The sequence below is a fragment of the Papaver somniferum genome, chromosome 7 (assembly GCF_003573695.1).
Source record: "Papaver somniferum cultivar HN1 chromosome 7, ASM357369v1, whole genome shotgun sequence".
In the NCBI taxonomy this organism is placed as follows: Eukaryota; Viridiplantae; Streptophyta; class Magnoliopsida; order Ranunculales; family Papaveraceae; genus Papaver; species Papaver somniferum.
This window is the reverse complement of record NC_039364.1, coordinates 64,749,880-64,770,365: the sequence shown is the minus strand read 5'-3', so window position 1 is coordinate 64,770,365 and position 20,486 is coordinate 64,749,880. Positions and strand designations below refer to the sequence as shown.

General features: G+C 37.1%; 1 protein-coding gene and 1 long non-coding RNA gene across 2 annotated transcripts; both read left to right on the top strand.

The window, feature by feature from the left end:
* Positions 1–1,977: 1,977 nt before the first annotated feature.
* Positions 1,978–4,529, top strand: LOC113297490. The gene is made up of 2 exons (XR_003333504.1): positions 1,978–2,195; positions 4,065–4,529. It is a non-coding gene; the product is annotated as an uncharacterized LOC113297490 (long non-coding RNA).
* A 1,542-nt stretch (positions 4,530–6,071) lies between these two features.
* Positions 6,072–7,480, top strand: LOC113293017 (protein MAINTENANCE OF MERISTEMS-like). Its single transcript, XM_026541799.1, has 3 exons — positions 6,072–6,242; positions 6,326–7,048; positions 7,147–7,480. Exons 2-3 carry the CDS (start codon positions 6,377–6,379, stop codon positions 7,423–7,425), a joined length of 951 nt encoding a protein of 316 aa, XP_026397584.1. The 5' UTR covers positions 6,072–6,242; positions 6,326–6,376; the 3' UTR covers positions 7,426–7,480.
* The last annotated feature ends 13,006 nt before the right edge of the window (positions 7,481–20,486 follow it).

Genomic DNA, 20,486 nt, shown 5'->3' with positions numbered 1-20,486 from the left:
TCAATTCCTCCTGAATATTTAGATTGCAAATAAGAGCCATCAATATTAATTTTCAAGAAACCCCTTTGGAATGATTAAATGATTAGAATGCTTTCTAAAACTAACGTTGTAATTGATTATTGTTTGTATAAGAAATATGTATAATTTGATATCCACATTTATATTCGTTACGTAGATGTTTTAAAATGCTTTTTGATGATATAAAGTTTATAAATATTTGTGGTATAGTTTGAGAGATAAATCATTTCTAATTTTTACAAGTTATTATCCGTAAAGATATAATTATAGAAAAATACTCTCCTCACTTTCTTCCCTTAAGAATTGTGCAAACTTGAACTAAGTCATCTATTTAGCGTCGTTTAATTGAGGCCCTGACCAATTTATACCCACACCAAAAATTATAGAGGGGGTTCCAAAGGGTGGTGAAAATACTATTATGCCCTTCTCTAATAACTAAACTAAAAAATCCTATTAACCTTTAACCCAAGGCCCCCAATTTCATTTCCTATCTAAACAAAAAACTCTTCTTTTCCTCCCTTATTCCTCTCTCTGCTCTCTGGTCTCTCCTCCCCCATTAACGACCCGATTTTTTTTTCAACCGACTCATCGGAGTAATCACGATGCGAAAACTTTAATCGACGATTAACTTCTACTACAAACATGGCACGTACTAAGCAGACTGGTAGGGAAGCTATTCAGATCCCTAATCTCTTGGAGGTAGTAAACACTAGGGTTTATGTAAAAGGAGGGACAAAATGAAAAAAGGCGGAATCGGAGAAACGTATGGCTCCAATCAGAAGGTATGTGAACTATAACCCCCTAATATAACTCGGGTTCGCGTTTGATTTGATTTTCTGATTGAAAAATTAGGTTTTAAACTGAAAAATTGCAGTTTCAGTTCTAGGATCGTCATAGTCGAAGTCCTTATTCCCTAACGATTTTTCATCTGCATGTTCATATTATGAAAAATCGTTAATGTTTATGCTGAGGGAGATAACGACCCTAGAAATAGGTTTCCCGGAATTTTGCCCTAGATTAAAGTCGTCCATTTTTTAAGTACCCCGATAACGATTCTAGTTGACGACCTATTTTTTGGCTAAACGACTCTACACTATGCAAAACTACCTCTCTGTCCAAAATAATGATAGAGTCGTTAAGTTTTATATATAAACCATTAACGATTTTTCATGACGACCCTTTTTTATACCCTAACGACTCTATACTTAAAAAAAACTTATTTTCTGTCCAAAAAAAACGATAGGGTCGTCATCCAGAAGCATTAGAGTCGTCATTTGGTATTTTAGAATCGTCATGGTTTAGTTTGGAGTCGTCATATGTGTTGAAGGGTCGTTTATGTTTATCATATTTTTATTGACGACCCTAAATCTGAGACAATGAAAATGATGCCTTATTGGTTTATCTTTTTTTTTTTTGTCTTTGGACTATTGTAGCAAGACGAAAGATAAGAATCTCATGGTAACTCCTCCTTCAAAACCTCCCCGCCATGAAAAATATTTACTTGCCGGTCCATTACGCGGAAAACGGCCAAGTGAGGTATACTTCTCTATCAATGAACCCAGAGATAAAGGTAATGAGTCTTCGGATTCGTCGACTTCATCCTCTACTGTTGTGTCTGTTTCTGGAAGCGATGAGGAAGAAGAACAAGAAAAAATTCCTATGGAAGGTGAATATTCTGTTAATGAGGATGATGAAGATGGTAATTGTGAGAGTTCAAACTTTTTATCGAGTTTAACTTAACCCGTTAGTCAGATTTTTGCAATTGGAGTGACCCAGAAACTAATGCTTTAGTGTATGCAACATTTTGGAGTGACTTGGTCATAATCTGTTAGTGCTAAAATAGCAAACTTGCTTTTGATCCCACCACTAGGTTCCCTAGTAATATTTTACATGTCTCTACACTTGTCCTTCAATTTTCACCACGTGTCTGCATTTAGACCTAAAATTCTTAGTTCCTTTTGTTTTGTCCGGTGAAAGAAATATATCTGGGGGAGTCATAGTTTTGTTCTTCACTTTCTCCTGGTGATTTTTCTGCTTTCTTCGGAAATTAAAAGAAACGTAATAAAAAATCTCAATCAGTGAACTCGATTGAGACATAGCTATATCAAACTACTGATGCCGTTTATGTTGGTTGGCGGTGTAAGAAAATTCTCTTGACGTTCTCTGAATTTGGAAAGGTAACCAGTTTTCACTCAACTGATTAAAGTAGTTCTTACCGATTGTTGAGTTTTGTGCTATCACCCATGATAAATGTTGGGATTCAACACTTGGCCATGATCTCCCTCAAATTTGGAGTTGTTGTAAAACAGGGAAGTTAGGGATCATACCGATTTAGGGTTTTACTTAAAATTGAATGATTGAGATTCAATTTAAATGATATTATAGCATGGTTTAACTGTGAGTCAAGGCAATTATATCAATTTCGTAGCGATATCATTTAGCTGTGAATTTCTTCTTGTCTTGGTTCTACAGTAATATGTCATCTTTATCTTTTAATGTCAGTTGAGTTTCCATATCAGTGTGCATAATTTTAAGTTGTGCTAGAAACTGAAATTGTAGAGTTGGGAAAGCTGGAGACTGGTGGCCTAATGTTATATTTCTATACATTTCATGGCGGTGTCCTTACCTTACATTAACTGTTTGCTCACATTACTGTTGTTTCCATTTTTTTGTTTTATAGTTATCATTTTGGTATTCGATGATGCCATTTTAAATAGTAGTGTCTTACTTAGATAAATGAGTAAGGTGAGCCTGTATTAGTGTATGTTCTGATGTCCAAAGAGATGGCATGAGAAATTCTTACATTTGTAAGGAAAGACAATATTAAGTTTCTTAAGCTGAAACGGGAAAGAGATTTTTTTGTTTTATTTCAATGACACTAGCTACTACCGTTTTTACTGCAGGCTAGAGCACCAGCAGACTAAGGCTTTCTAAGACATAATGCAAAATGAAAGTAATATCACTAAGTTCTAACATGTTAGGAAGGGTTAGAATTAATCATATTTCAATTCTCTTATTAGTTGTTCTCTAGTAAATATATATCGCTTAGCTATCCCAAAACTGTTGGCTATGGATACAGTAGCTAATTTCAAAGTGAGATCCTATTATTATGAGTTCAGGTTTAATGGGGAAGTCCCCAACCTAGTCTAAGTGAAGTTCACACTACTCATTTCCTTTGAATGTCAGACTCAGCTAAATATCATTATGGCTTATAAGAAGTGCAAAAACAGACGACTAGAGATGTTATCACTTGATTCTTAATATTAGATTATTGGTAGTCTATCTTTGTCTTAATCTGTAAAGACAAATATGATTGATGTCTTATTGTTAGATAGCCCATTTGATTTGTCAGGACTATCTCCATTTTCACTCAGCCGATGGCATGTGTATGGTAGTCTTCTATAGTGATTAAGAAATTGAGTTCGATTATACGGGATCGTCAATTAGTGGTGCTCTTTCTGCACAAATTATGTGGCATCTAAATTGATTTATCATGTCGTATATATTCCTGTGTAAGTGATAGAATTTCTAGATAGTCGACGCTTAAGAATGCATTTTGATGGCTAGCGCGTACAGCCGGTGTAGGATAAAGTGATATTGGTGTCACTCTTAGGGACACAGTTGAAAATGTACTGGTATCTTGGATACAAGCTAAGTTAAGTCACATATGGGTTGGTATTGCATTAGGTTACCAGGTGATGTCGACTTGGTGCTTTTAAATCTTATTAACTTCTATTCTTTGGTCTCGTTTATATTTTTATGTGAACTGATCAAAGAATCTTATTGGCCATTTTTGTAGCGAGATGTTATGCTATTTTTGGTATATTTCTGGGTTACCGAATAAGGATGGTGGAGTACTGTCTTTAAACTTAAACGGCACTTTTATCACATACTAAATGTCAGTGCAAATACACTAGTCTTAGTTTTTATCTAGACTTGACCTTGTAGATTTTTGTGCCAAAGCACGGCGAATAAAATGATATGGTAGATGTAACCACCACTCTCATTTGTATTACGTTTTTAATATTCCGATCTCCTTTGTTCAGAGATCTGGTGCAGATGAACACAAGTTACATTTCTGGAGATTGAACTTTGAATTTTGCTAAAACCAGTGGATGCTGGCAACTTATGCAAGATCACGGGGGGTGTTCGTGCTTGCGATGTTACTTTCTTTTGGTTGTATCTATTTTCATTCCTATTGCATTTTTATGGGATGTCATACACGGGTTCTAACTTTCACATTTTATGGTCCCATGCCCGAATATCGACTTCGATCCAAGGGAGTGACTCATTTCTTCAATTCATTTCGACCAAGCTACACAACATAAACATAACATTAATTGTATTTTTATTGTTAAAATACCACATACTGACTATGGCGATCGCTCTCACTGATATTTGAATGTGAAACACGGTGCTTGGCATTTTGGACACTTCATTTGAGTAGTTCTTTTTATTTGGAGTGTAGATGTCAGTAACAAGTCTACTAGCTTACTCGTTTTTTTTTCAAAGATGCCAAGTCTGATTTTGGTAACTTGCTCCTACTACAATCAAGTTATTTATTATGAATTAATCTATGAGTATAGCCGGCTTAGATATTAGTAGTAATTCAATACCAACAAGAAATGCAGTTGTAACTTTAGTAGTCGTGGTTACTCGGACTTAGACCCTTATATAATCTGATTGTGAAGTGATGGAAGGGTCAATGTCCACATTTTGGGTTATGCTTCTCATGTATGTCTGCTTATACATATTCCTTAATCAGTTTACTTGATAGATGATAAGAGATAGTTGTTACCGACATCGGTAGTTCATACTATCTAAATATAGACGAACTACGGTTGTGCTTGATCCCTTCGAGCAACAGAGAGGGTACGTAGGCAGCCGCTATGCGGTTCAGCACATCTCTGTGAGATTGTTCATATTGTCTGGGATGGGTTGGTTGCTGCTTGGCAGTTCATACCATCCATTCAGAGATAATTGCAGTCTTGGAAATATATGTATTGTTGGTAAGAGGTAGTTGTAGTTTTGGCTCTTCATACTACGTATTGAAGAGATGATAACTGGCTCTCTGAGATAGTTCATACCATCTGATTATTGTACAATCCATAAGACAAGAGATGATTATTGCTGGTTGAGGTAATTCATATCATCTGTCTAGGTTTGCAAGTTAAGCAATGGTTATTATCATAAGAGGTAACTCATGTGATATGAGAAGGATGGTTGCTTCATATGATGGAAGTTCGTACCATCGATATGGAAATGATTACTCACTCATTGTAGTTTATATCATTTGGAAAAGATGGTCTGTTGAACTTGACCAAGTACTCTGAATTGCCATGTCAGAAATGGCACCCCACCTACGGGTGGCAACCCGGAAGACCGTTTGTTTGATAACGGTGGCTGGTATCGGACTATCCTAGCACTGAATTACCGTTTGCTTGATAACGGCGCGTTCTGTCAGGCCTTAATTGGCACCCCACCCACGGGTGGCAACCCGGAAGACCGTTTGTTTGATAACGGTGACTGGTATCGGACTACCCTGACAAGAGATATTGTATCCTCACAGTAAAATGATGAAGTTCATTGGTTGGTTTCGATGACCCTTCAAAATCAATTATGAAACCCTTAACGGTAGCGATGGACATTTGCCCGGTAAAAGATCAAATCGGTCCCTAAAATTGGTAATAATGGTTCCTTGAGTGGCGTATCAGAGGTCTGAGCTTGCCAAGCGGGTCGTAACCCGACTCGTTGGGAGCACAAATTTTCTGATCTGTCACGGTAATGATGGTAAAGGTGGTGATGGTTGAGGTGATGGTAAGGAGGATTTGGAGATTGAGGAGGAGGAGGATGAAGGTAATGATGATGATGAGGAGGAGGAGGAGGAGGATGGAAATGGTGGTGGTAGTGGTGATGAGGAGGGTGATGGTGATGATGGTAATGATGGTAAAGGTGCTGGTGGTGATGATGTGGATGAGGAGGAGGAGGAGGAGGAGGAGGAGGAGGAGGAGGATGAGGAGGAGGAGGAGCAGCAACAACAGCCGGCTGTACAAGATAAGAAGAAGAAGTCAGGTCCAAATGCACCTAGTGTGAGACACATTCCTGCCCAATATTTGCAGCTGGAACGTCTTTGTGGTGGGAAAGCTAGAGGAGAACTTAAAGATGGCTGCGAAGTTCTATTTGGATATAAGAGTAGCTGAGATCGTACCATCTATGAGACAATCGTAACAATCGAAACTTTGCTTTTCATGTGATTTGTTGATATTAAGTTTTTTATTTATGATTTTTAATTGCTTCTCTTTTGTAGGATCATAAGAATGCCACACGTCTTTTTAGACGCCAATCTTCATATGTAAAAATGTCAAAATGGCCGATAGAAGGTGAATGTGCAAGAGTGAGAGAGATTGTTGAAAAGTCAGGTTTGTATGTTGCGGTTGAGAACTCCGTCATTACGTATGACAAGGTGGCAGTATCATGTTTCACCGAGAGGTTTTATGGTGAAACCGATACATTCCTATTTCCTTTTGGCGAGATGGCAGTGATTCCAGACGATGCAGGACATATTTTAGGGTTGCAAGTGGAAGGAAAATCAACCGGTGACAAGTTCAAGAAAAACCTACCTTGGAATGAAATTTATGCACTCAACTTGAAGTTGTTTGGTTGGGATGAAGCGACGACATATGTGCAATTCATCCCGGGAAAGAAGTACCCAAAGAAAGAATTCAAGCTTAATCCCCTTAGAAAGATGTATGTTGGTTCACTTGAGAAAGACGGAGACAATAATCTCCTCTCTGATTTAGAAGTTCGTACTACGGCGGCCGCTTATCTGTTGTACGTCCTTGGTTCTGTTATATTTCCCGATAGCAAAGGAAACAGAGTCAGCGTCAACCTTCTACATCTTTTGGATCCATTGGACGAGGTGAGTAGGTACTCGTGGGGGACTGCCATAGGGGCACATTTGAATGCACAGCTAGCAAAGGCATCCCGGGAACGAATTTCTCAAATTAACGGGAATTTGGCTCTACTTCAGGTAATTGGAGTCATTAGAATTGTTTGGTGTGTGTATTATTTTTTGTCTCTTATTTTAAGATTTATTGTATTTTTTTTATTATTTTGGAGTTATTTTAGGTGTGGATTTACGAGCATTTTCCTTCATTGATCAAAGACGATGAAGACATCGAATTGGAGTCAACATGGGACATTACTAAACCAAGAAGAACCCGATACAAGTTCGGTGGGTCTCAGGATAAGGAGGAATCGCAAAAAGAAGACTTGATAGCCATGTGCTATAAATTGGACCACATGACAGCCAAAAAGGTAAAATTTGATCCGCATAAGGAAGATAGGGATGAAGGAATCCAAGATCTTGTATATTACCATGACCCTTTTGATGTGTTTTTCAATTGAGTTGTAGTAAGATGATTCGTTCACTCAGATTTGTTGAGAATTTGTTTTAAGAATTAATAAAGAAAATAAGGAAAAATATATATACAAAATTTGTCACAGGATGAAAAGAGACCGGGACTCGGGATTCCACTACTTTTCATATTGTTGTGGTTCAGTCATTACTTTTAGACAATATATCTCAAACAAAAGAAGTTGTGACTCTAGTTCTTTGCCAAAAATAGATTTCGTAAAATATTATTTGTAAGTTAAAAGCATGACGCATCTGAAGTAATTAAAACTAAGCATGCGGCATCTAACAAAATAACAAGTAATTAATAGAAATCATAAAGCAATTAAATATATGCAAAAAGTCAATAAAAGAATTAATTCATTTACCACAATCATGAAAAGTTGCTTCCTCTGTTGTCCCGGTGGTGGGGTTTAGCTTCTCATGGTGAAAACACACTCAAAGGAATTTTTCATTGCTCAAAAAGGTGCTTACAAGGATGAAAAGGGAGGAACAACAATTAAAATCGGGTTTGTAACAATTATATTTGTTACAAACTAGAACGACCCACAGTATGTGTCTCTGATACTATTGCTCTAAGACCCTCGTTTCTGTGTCGCAAAATCTGTAGCAAATAAGTCTGCCTTGTTGTGTCGCATTCACTGTAACATAAACGACTACTCTCCGTGGGTCTTATGTTCTTCGTCTTCTAGGGTTTCTGCAGCAGCAGAAACAACTCTGCAACTTGATCAAACTCCTCTATTTTCTTCCCCTCACTCTCCATCCCCCCTCTCTCTGACATCCCATCATCTTATTTATACTCGACAACCTCCAAATCTCCTTGTTTAATGCAGAATATTCTCTCTTTAATTCGTTATTCTCCATTGTCATCACACGAAGAAAACTTCCCTTTTTCTTCTCTGTTTTTGATTCTCACGCATCTTTTGCAGCTCAACACACTCCATGTTATTGAAAACATGTCTCAGAAGAGGTGGGACACGCTGTAAACACGCCAGATAGAGTTAACTCTCGAGTATTTTTATCCGTGAATATTCTCTCCCTGTTTTGGATTAAACTCCAATCATCTAACCATATCTGGTCGATTCTAAGGACCTTACCAGTTCTGTTTAACTCCATAAAGCCCAATCCAACTAAATCCAACGATTAAATCTCACCAGAAGCTCTCCAAACGAAATCCAGAAAATCCTGTGTAATATTTTTCCCGTGAACCTCTGTTTCCTTCCAACGGACATTACAACCAATTTTAATCGATTCCAAACTCGTTACCAGTCCTGTTAAGCTCAATCAACTCTTCCCGTGCAAATTCAGCCATTGAGTCTCACTGCAGCTCCTCCAAATCCGAAGCAGAATATGTTGTAGGTGAGAAATCAGTTTCCCGCCAAAACAAAAATTCAAATTGTAGAAGATGAGTGCCCCTTATTCAGTCCGGGGGTGCGATTAGCAGCTGCCTAGAAATGGGGTGCCCCTTAATAATTAGGTTATCCCTTACCCAAAGTGAGGGTCCATATAGCAAATGTCCTCCGGGGGTGCACCGAGCAACTTTTCGAGCCGAATTTTCCAACAATATTTATTTCCAAAAAATACCTACAAGCACAGAAAAGACCATAATAAGGACAAAAACGAGCACTAACAATACGAAACATTAAGGACAAATTAGACACATAAATGCGTCTATCAAATACCCCCAAACTTATTATTTGCTAGTCCTCGAGCAAAACTAATAAAAAAATAAAACCGAGTTAATCTCGGGAGGGTTTACCAGGTGTACCCACAAAACCATTACTCCTACTTGGTCACAAGTATCCAAAGAGCTATGAGGACATACATATTCTCAACCTTTCTCCAAGTAACTAGAATGCTAGAGAAATTAAAGGTGCCAGCTCTAAAGCTGACTAAAGAAAAGGGGAGACACATCCGCAACACTGCTAGATAAAGAGATATCCGCTACACAGCTAGGTAAACATTGTAAGATGCGTCCGCTGATTTACAGCTGGATAAGATTAGGAGAGAGATAAAGATGAGAGGGACATCTGCTACACAGCTGGACTAATTACGTGTGATGAGTTAAACCAGCGCTAGAAAGATCTTGTGCCAGATTGAAAACGGACTAACAAAGCAACCAAATGTATCTTTCTTCGACTCTCTCATAGTGCTCAGTAGAAACAACTTCTTCTTCGGTCTTCAACTGTTGATGATAAACTATCGAACCTCATAGAACCTTGACAATTAACTCTTCTCTTCGATTTCTTGCTTGACTTATAAATTTCTACTTCCCTTTGGCCTTATTGAACAAAACGTAACAATGATTTTTTTTCATTTTTCATTTTTCATTTCATTTTTTTTTCAACACAAAAATAACAAGACAAAAATTTAAATGGCCATGATAGAAGGACTTTAGAACTTGGATGTTCGCAACTTGTGATGTCTTGGTATCATGAACTTCAACAACTTATATCATTTGCTCTTATAACTTTTTGTAACTAAGTCTTCAACTTTGATTTTTTTTTTTGAATTATTCTTTTCTATTGTTGCTTCTAAACCTTAAATGTCTTCAACTTTCTTCATAAATTTTGATGTTGCTCAGCTTGTTGATGATGATAAGTTTCTACTGAGAGAGAGTCGTAATCCAGTAACTAAGACTACATTGTGAGGTTGCTTTATCTTTATGGCATTTCTTGACCTACTTGCCTTTCCATCATGGATGGTTAGGTCCATCACGGTTACCCTCTAAAAGGAACAAGTTCTCTCCTGAATTTCAAGGATCTCAATGTCTTTTTCTCTAATGTCTCAATAGATTGTTATCTCTAGCATTCCAATTTCTATCTTTTCGGTGAGAAACAATATGTAAACTTAGCTAACCGGATACCATGTGACGCTAGAAGTTTCAAAAATGCGACTAAAATACCCCCAAACTTAAATCTAACATTGTCCTCAATGTTCTAAAGATAAAATTAAAAGCATGAACAAGGAGAAACTGTTACCACTTGAAGCAAAAGAGATAAGGAAACATATTATCGTGTCGCAAGAATATTGGGTTACCTCCCAAGAAGTGCTAAGTTTAAAGTCTTCAGCCAGGCATTGGAAGAATTAGTCACCTCATAGAGTCATATAGAAGTAGCCGGAATAACTGTGGGTCATCTGGATCAAAAAGTATTACCCACAAGAAGAGGAAACTGCAACATACCAAAAAGATACCGAACATACCCTTGTTTAAGACAACTACATCTAGTTGTGGCTCAGGTTCAGGTTCTATAACTCGGTCTAGATAACATGTTTTCATCGGTTGGATTTCCTCAAAGCTAAGATCCGGTTCAGGTATTAGAGTCTGGAAAAACTCAACTAAGAACTTAGAAGCACATAACAACAACCTGAATAACTGGGGATCCTCTAAGTCAATCAGATTTGACTCACACAGCTGACCACAATGAAAGAGGTGGTCTTCCTTAAGAAAATGTGTCGACCCTAATATCCCAAAGTGATTAGGTTTAGTCTCAAAACTTAATAACCGACACATCTTAAAATCAAAAGTTCCCACAATTGGAAGAAAAGTTTTTGGTGGGAAAACAAAGTCAATCTTGGTATCATAGCCTGGGTTAACCACATCAACCATAGGATGAGTTTCTAACAACTGAGCTTCTTTCTGGATGTCATTAGGTTCGGGAAAACGTGTATGAAGATAATCTTGTAAGATGGTTGAGGCACAAATGTCAAGTCCTACAGGAGCGTACTTAAGAGTTAAAGCACACGGAGAATGATAATCACCCCCAAACTTAGAGTTTTCTGTGTCTCTAGAAAGACTAGTCACAACTTCCCTAATTTCTAGGTCATCAGATTCCTGGAAATGGTCAATAGATTCTTCTAAGTTGGGTTCATCCTCACTCATTTCTACGAGTTTATCATCTTCTAAGACTAGTGTTTCTAAATCGCTAGATTCTAAAAAAGTATTCTCAGGGTAAACTCTTTCCTCTAAACCATCATCACAATCATATAAAGGATTATCAGAGAAAGTTTCATATAAAGGCTCATCAACTAAGGTTTTAATCATAGTTACCTCCTCCGATTCACTGATAGGCACATCAAATAATGGATTATCCAACATACTGCAGGCTAAAGGATCATGAACTACATCGTCTAAAATGGTGGTATCTCTAGTCAAATCCACATCCTTTTGAATAGGTGAATAATTATTAAAATTATTTGGATTTGTACTAGAAATAACACGATCATTATAAAGCTCAACCGGAGTAACCTGATCCTATGCCTACATATTTCATGTTCTTCATAAATACTATCCTCATCATAATCATCACTATAATAACATGAAAATGATAGAACCTTATCAAAACAAGTAGTGTTACCAATTCTAACCTCGTCATCTTGATTATGTGAATAAAAATTATCCTTATTTTCGAGGGTGGTATTGGGGAAACTACACTGGAAATTAAGACTATCCTGAGCAATTTTTTCCACAATCCTATTTGTACTCTCAGTAAATTGCTTGAGGGTCTCTTCTAGAAATATCTTAGTTGACTGATCTACGGACTCTTCTGGGAGAATAATACTATAAGTATCTTTCATAAATAACTTCCGTGCTGACTCATTGAAACTCTTGAGAGACTCTTCTAGAGAAATAGAAGTATTTTTTTGCTCGTATGACCTGTGGGTATGTGGATAGTAATTGGGCTCAAAATGGTATGAACCATAACCTTCAAAGGTTTCGCGTTCCCAATCACTATTCACACTATGGTCATAAAAAGGATAATTTCTAAGCTGCTCAGTCGGATACTCATTGTATTGGCTATTATAATACCATTTCGACATCCTAACTGCAAGGGAATTCTAAACAAATACAAAGAAGGCTGACTCGACCACAACAAGCCTATTTTATCTAGCAAAAAAAAGGCATGATGGCTCCACTTAGATTGTTTCTAGACCAGCTTCTAATACTTCGAAAGGGAATTCGTTACAATTTGAGAAAACCCCTCTGGAATCAATCCGAGTCAAAGTAAGTTGAATAGAGGCGAGGGAAGCTGTGTAGAGCTTTGATACCCAAGGCCTCACCGCATTACAAGGCGGCGCAGTCACGCATTCAACTCACAGAAACCATCATGAACTTCGAAGTATGCTTAAAAGAATAACCAATATTTTTCGAATGACTTTCTTATTAAGCTCGTTACCCTATCGGTCTCGTTCTAGTCCAAATTTTAAGGCTTAGGTTCGCGTAGGTTACCTGTTCCTAAGGCGGGCAAGAAGGAAACGATGATGAAATCCGAGTCCTTATCTTGATTTGGCCAGGCCTTTCCCTTTACTAGAAAATTAAATCCGATTTCAGGTCCTCAACATATAAGCATACAAAATCATCCAGTAAACCCGCTGACAGGGGATTCGCGGGTGTTTAGAATTCTTACCTCCCGTTCCAGACGGGGGATGAACCGTTGAAGTCGACTCGGGCCAAGACTCCTATGTCATGTACGAACCCGAGGGGCCGAGGCGATATCGTAATCGTCGTCCTTCTCTGCAAACAGTTTATTTAAAAGTACCCTTCCGTAGGGTTTTAAAAAAAAAAAAATGTCCAATGTCCAAAAATAAAAATGTCCAAAAAAAAACTTTACAAAAATAAAAAAAAACTTAATTACAGTTTCTAAAAAAATAAAATAAAAATTATTTACAAAATCTTCTTCTCCACTCCTTTTGGATTTCTCTTTTCTTTCCTTTTTGGGATTCGCCTTTCTTTTCAGCACTTCTCTTTTTCTTTAGCTTAGATCCAAATATGAAAGCAAACAAAAGTACCAAAACGCGTAAAAAAGAACAAATAAAATAAAACCTAAAAACAAATCTATAAACAAATCCGCGTCGGCGGCGCAAAAATTAATGTGTTTTTCAATTGATTTGTAGTAAGATAATTCGTTCACTCAGATTTGTTAAGAATTTTTTTTAAGACTTAATAAAGAAAATAAGGAAAAATAAATATACAAAATTTGTCACAGGATGAAGAGAGACCGGGACTCGGGATTCCACTACTTTTCATATTGTTGTGGTTCAGTCATTACTTCTAGACAATATAGCTCAAACAAAAGAAGTTGTGACTCTAGTTCTTTGCCAAAAATAGATTTCGTAAAATATTATTTGTAAGTTAAAAGCATGACGCATCTGAAGTAATTAAAACTAAGCATGCGACATCTAACAAAATAACAAGTAATTAATAGAAATCATAAAGCAATTAAATCTATGCAAAAAGTCAATAAAAGAATTAATTCATTTACCACAATCATGAAAAGTTACTTCCTCCGTTGTCCCGGTGGTGGGGTTTAGCTTCTCATGATGAAAACACACTCAAAGGAATTTTTAATTGCTAAAAAAGGTGCTTACAAGGATGAAAAAGGAGGAACAACAATTAAAATCGGGTTTGTAACAATTATATTTGTTACAAACCAGAACGACCCACAGTATGTGTCTATGATACTGTTGCTCTAAGACCCTCGTTTCTGTGTCGCAAAATCTGTAGCAAATAAGCCTGCCTTGTTGTGTCGCATTCACTGTAACATAAACGACTGCTCTCCGTGGGTCTTATGTTCTTCGTCTTCTAGGGTTTCTGCAGCAGCAGAAACAACTCTGCAACTTGATCAAACTCCTCTATTTTCTTCCCCTCACTCTCCATCCCCCCTCTCTCTGACATCCCATCATCTTATTTATACTCGACAGCCTCCAAATCTCCTTGTTTAACGCAGAATATTCTCTCTTTAATTCGTTATTCTCCACTGTCATCACACAAAGAAAACTTTCCTTTTTCTCCTCTGTTTTTGATTCTCACGCATCTTTTGCAGCTCAGCACACTCCATGTTATTGAAAACATGTCTCAGAAGAGGTGGGACACGCTGTAAACACGCCAGATAGAGTTAACTCTCGAGTATTTTTATCCGTGAATATTCTTTCCCTGTTTTGGATTAAACTCCAATCATCTAGCAATATCTGGTCGATTCTAAAGACCTTACCAGTCCTGTTTAACTCCATAAAGCCCAATCCAACTAAATCCAACGATTAAATCTCACCAGAAGCTCTCCAAACGAAATCCAGAAAATCCCGTGTAATATTTTTCCCGTGAACCTCTGTTTCCTTCCAACGGACATTACAACCAATTTTAATCGATTCCAAACTCATTACCAGTCCTGTTAAGCTCAATCAACTCTTCCCGTGCAAATTCAACCATTGAGTCTCACTGCAGCTCCTCCAAATCCGATACAGAATATGTTGCAGGTGAGAAATCAGTTTCCCGCCAAAACAAAAATTCAAATTATAGAAGATGAGTGCCCCTTATCCAGTCCGGGGGTGCGATTAGCAGCTGCCTAGGAATGGGGTTCCCCTTAGTAATTAGGTTACCCCTTATCCAAAGTGAGGGTCCGTATAACAAATGTCCTCCGGGGGTGCACCGAGCAACTTTTCGAGTCGAATTTTCCAACAATATTTATTTCCAAAAAAATACCTACAAACACACAAAAGACCATAATAAGGACAAAAACGAGCACTAACAATACGAAACATTAAGGAAAAATTAGACACATAAATGCGTCTATCACCTTTGTTTTACCCTTACCGATATTCAATGTATAATCCAAATAGAATAATGCGTCATCTTGGGTATATTCAAGATTCACCCAATGAGGACTATGTACCACCGTTCAAACATAAATTAGAAAAATGCAATGCGGACGGAAAAACGTTGAACGTTGTTTATGAACCTATGCCTGAGGCCAAGCATTGGAATGATAGGCACAAGGGTAACATGAGGGTATATATATTATTGGGAGCATGTGAATGAATTCCACGAGGTAAGTGAAGATTACATGCCATGGTATGAAGGCTTCCTCACCCCCGGGTGATACAGATAGATACTACTACCGGTAAGAAGAGCAACAAGGCATCCTCCTCGGCTTCTACATCTGACACTAGAGATGATTCTACCATTCTTAAGCTTGTGGTAAGTATTTTGCTTTGTAATTTTGTTATTCATTTACCTACAAATATAAGCTTGTTAATATGCATTGGTATTTGAATGCAAATAGAGGGAACGAATGAAGATTCTTATCAAGGCATTTTGTTACACGACCGACAAAGGAGAAGTGGTAGAACCTGAGCGACATCGTAAGTACGTTGATTACTGCAATCACATTGAAAATCTACAAGCGAAGAAAATTTTTGCTGATATGGCTAAGCAATGTAAGAGGACCAGGAAAACAACTAGCCAATTAAGACAAGAACGTGCTGAACGGGGTGAAGGAAGCGAAGATGATGATGAACAAGCTATCTGAGAAGAAGGTGGTTCTCCAAGGGGAAGCCCAACACAGGGTCCTTCTAAGAGAAGCAAGTCATCATCAAGTCAGGACAGTTAGAGAGGTCGAAGCGGAGGTCGAGGCAAAGGTCGAGGCAAAGGTCGAGGTGGTACTCGTGGGTGAGGAGATGTTTTATAGTTTTAATGGATGAACTTGGTTTTATTTTTCTTTTAGGATTGTCGACTTGAACTCATGTTTCCTAGATACTATGTGTTTGGTTTGGATGATTTGTTAAAACACTTTTGCTTTCTTAAGAATTTAGAAGGATGTTTAAAAGTTTTTTTTCTTCAAATGATTGTAGAAATTATGTAGAGTCGTCAGTGTAATACTTTGCAGGTTAACGACTCTAACCATATAGAAAGAGTCGTGATTATATTAAAATTGTAAACTAACGACTCTGTGGATCCAAAACATCCAGTAGATCAACAAGAAAATGACCTCTCAGAGTCGTCAATATTTTTCTTATCAGAGTAACGACCCTCTAAGGGAGAGTCGTCATATGTTAAACTGGTGGATTAACGACCTTCTAAAAATGAGGGCTATTATGAAAATTATGATAGAGTCGTTATTAGGTATATTCTATAAGTGGAGGATCCAGCTTTGAAACTTTAAATTGGAACAGAAATGGACTTTGATTTCATTAAGAAAATAACATTACATCAATCTCGCATTACATAAGAGTTAATATGGGTATTTTAGAATCCGACACATCAAATGTTCGTCGGTGAACCTCCTAGCACGTCGGTACAATGTGGTATATTATTTGTGGTGAATGAACTTACTTTCCCCATTACGAATTCTCCATAGCCCATTGAAACGTTCAAGATGAAATTCAATGAATTCTTAAACTTTAGTATGCGAACTTTTAACGATGCGAACTTTTAACGATGAATATTATTGGATTACTTACTTTTTCCCTAAGAGGAGCTTGTGGATGATGTTCGTACACCATATTCCTAAATTTAACATACTCTCGCATTGAACTTTTCATGTAGTTGAATCAAAAATCCAAGTGTCTCCACTTGCGGTTGTTGGGATTCCCGGTTCGCCCGTTAAAAAAATCTTTAACTCTCTTCCAAAACATGGAATAGATTTTCAAAATAAACTAGCCATTGGGTACTTTTTCCTATAAAAAGAGACCTGTCTCTTCCAAAGTTATTCACCCATCACTTTCAATCTTCCCAAGTCAGTCACCCATTACTTTCAAACACTAAAAATGGCTCAAACTCCGTTCAATAATCAAGAAGATGTTGCTATTGTTAGAGCACACATCATGGTCACGAAGCACGACTTTGAAAGAACGCACTGGGTCGGCAGTAACCACGACCAAACCAGAGATCTGTACCTTAACATGGATCAAACATCCAATGGTTGGTGGAAACATGTATTTAAGGTTTTTAAAGCACTAAACATAAATCGTTATAGAAGGACGCTCTAGCAGATAAGGGAAAGGTACGTATTTATATAATGAATGTGTATTGCTGAGAGACGAATTGAAAGCTCGGGCTGACGCTCTTCCCAACGAACCTCGAATGGATAGAGTAAGTTTGTGAATCAATTGGTCGTTCATCAAAAATTATTGTTACACACTGTTTTTATTCAACAACACTAACTTATAAAAAAAATTGTTTTTCCAGTACTCTTTGGGTCGCAGCCAATACAAATTAAAGTACGGCCATGAGTTTTTGCACGAGGACTGCTATCGTCTCTTAAGGGAAAGTGAATGGCAATTCGACGCATATGATTAAACTCGTTTAGATTTTCAAGCGCAATGTAGTGAACTATTTTATGTGTTTTCCTTCTATTTTATTTCGTTGTACATGTATGTTCTTTTTCGGATTCAATAAAATGCATTAATTCAAATATTGATTCAGTAAATAGAATTCCCAAAATGGGTCGTCAGGGATTGTAAATATACGAGTGACGACTTTATAGATTGTTTCAAATTGTTGGAGAAAGCCATATTTTAACGAATCTAAAAGTTATTTAACACAGAGATTTTTTGATATTAGAGTTGTCATACAATTAGTATGACTAATGAAGACTCTATGAATATGCAAGCGTCGTCAGTTTGTTAATTTGTCTGGTAACGACCCACTTAGCAGTTAATGTGAATTTTGAATTCACCAAATATGGTTGAGTCGAGCAACGGTTAAAAATTCAAAAAAATGATTGTTGGGTCGTAAATTTCTATAAATAAAGGCCCAATCTCACTCCTTCTTCACCCAAACCATCATTCTCAACCTTCACATTCATTCTCATTCATTTATCATCCAAGAGGAAAAAGAAGAGGAAACACTATGACTACTCCCTACACTTCCGAAGAGAATTGCGCCATTGTGAGAGCTTGGTTGACAGTCACAAACCACTTTGAAGATCTAGGAAAAGACAATGATCAAACATCGGATGCTTGGTGGAACCGTGTATTCATCGCTTTTGTGGCGTTAGACGGAAATTGTAACTCAAGGTCTTTGAAACTCGTCAAGGAACGGTTCGAGGAGATACAATTGGAATGTGATGCTTTCAAAAGAGAAATGAAGGCCGTAAGGGAAGCCATGCCCAATATTTTGGGTGATATAAGAGTAAGTATTCAAACAAGAGGTAAAACTTATTAAAATCTTTGAACAATACTAACTAAGTTTTTGTTTTGCGTTTTCAGTTGGGGAAGGCGTATGCGCGATATGAGGTGCTTCGTGGGAAAAAGTTTGAGTTCAACGATTGCTACTTTATCTTAGAAGGCACTATGTATAATTACGCCATTTATGGTTAAGTGTATAAGTGCACTGTTATTATCTATTGTATTTCATTTCCTTCATTGCAACGATATGCAAGATATATGCCTTTTACAATTCAATGAAATGATTCTATGAAGTCAAAAATTATTAAAAAAAAGAAAGAAAAGTGACAGGGTCGTCATTGAGTATGACAACATATATGACGACTCTAAGGTATATTAAAAATGGTTGGTTAGGGTCGTCATTGAGTATGAGAGATATATTTATAAACAATTTTTGGTTTTAGGGTCGTTCGGGAATAAACTAACCAAATTAACGACTCTCTGTGACCTAGAAATCCGGAATCGTCATTGTTTATCACACCACCATGACGATTTTTCATAACCTGGAAAAGTTGCAGGTTTGCATCGTCATTGGTGGTTTTAATAAAATAACGACTCTATAGAGTCGTTTGGGTATATAGTCCCGACAATAAAGACTCTTACACTGAGTTGTTCCATAGTGGGGATGATTCGACCATTTGGAGCAACAAACAGACAAATCGAAGGGCATAAGATGTTTACCTGATTGTTTTGAGCTTCGGTTCCTCATTTTGAGGGTTGGTTCCTTCATTTTGAGCAATGGGATCTTCATTTGCACCCTCATTTTGAGCTTCCTCTACTAACATGTCTTCATCATACATCCAATCCAAATGGGAATTCAAGATAATCTCACCATCAACACAATCATGTTTGTTATTTGAAGCTTCACCAACATCATTTCCTCCACTAGAATCACTCATTTCAAAAAACCCTAACTTTCCCCCCAAAAACTCAACTTCTCCTTCTCCACAACACAAAAACACAATTTATCTTTTATCAAAAATTTATCCCTAAATTTGGTTTTAATCTAACTACTAATTAATAACTTAATTAACTTAATTAATGTAGTTGCAGGAAATCCTACAACACACCCCTTGTAATAATTTGTAGATCTAAACATAAAAATGATGATAAGAATGTTAAAATTGTAAAGAGACACAAGATTTACGTGGTTCGATCAATTTGATTTACATCCATGGGGTTAGGTTTCACTATGATCATTGAATTATATATGAATTACATTGAGAACCCATTAATGAGTATTTGGATCTCTCTCTCTCTCTGGTTTTTGGGGAAGAATAAGAAGATAATAATAATACCAGTTTCTTTTCTCTCTCCTACCTTTCTCTTTATATAGGATGCTACCTAGTGGATGACAACTCATATACAGTTAAGATTTCCCCTAATTTCGGATCTGGCTTGCGATGATATCGCAAGATTACAAATGTTAATTTCGCAGTCTTCTAATCTTCGCAAAGTTATTACATTTTTCTTATGTTTAAGCTAATATCACCTATTGTGTCGTTTCTCAAAGTGCTCTGCGACATTTTTGTAATGCGTTGTTAAGAATTTCGCGAGCGTATCGTTGTCGCGAAATTCTGATCCTACAATTAACACTAATGATTTACGGGTAGTTTAGGCTTTTAAAAAAAATTGGGATAAGGGGTAACCACCAATTGCTATTTCATGACCCTTTTTGTCCTGTACTGTGAGGCCCATAACTGTTTTTTGGAGCCCCCAATTAAACGTCGCTATTTACGGATGGAGGGAGTATTCAGTTTTAAGATCAACCTTGGTATAGGGGCGGCATGATTTAGTAGAGGGGCGGCACTGTGATAGTAATGTCCCTTTAGTTGGTTAGGGGATGTCCTAAAGGGAATGTAAATTGACTAGATTACCCTTTTCACCTTAAATCAAATCATTTTTTTTTAAACCTAATGAATCAGAAAAAATCAAATCAGTTTTTTTTTCATCATCTTCTCTTCTCCTCCATTAACTGTAACCTCCATTAAAACTGGAAATTTCATCGTCTTCGATTAATCAGCGATTCGAAAATTAATCAATGTAATGACTTATATGAGGTATATTATGAAAAACCCAGTTAGGGTTTAGTTTATTTTGTTCGATTTAA

Coding starts and splice junctions, on each gene's coding strand:
- LOC113293017 (XM_026541799.1), top strand. CDS start 6,377: ATGTCAAAATGGCCGATAGAAGGTGAATGTGCAAGAGTGAGAGAGATT. Junction 7,049..7,146: donor GGAATTTGGCTCTACTTCAG/GTAATTGGAGTC, acceptor GAGTTATTTTAG/GTGTGGATTTACGAGCATTT.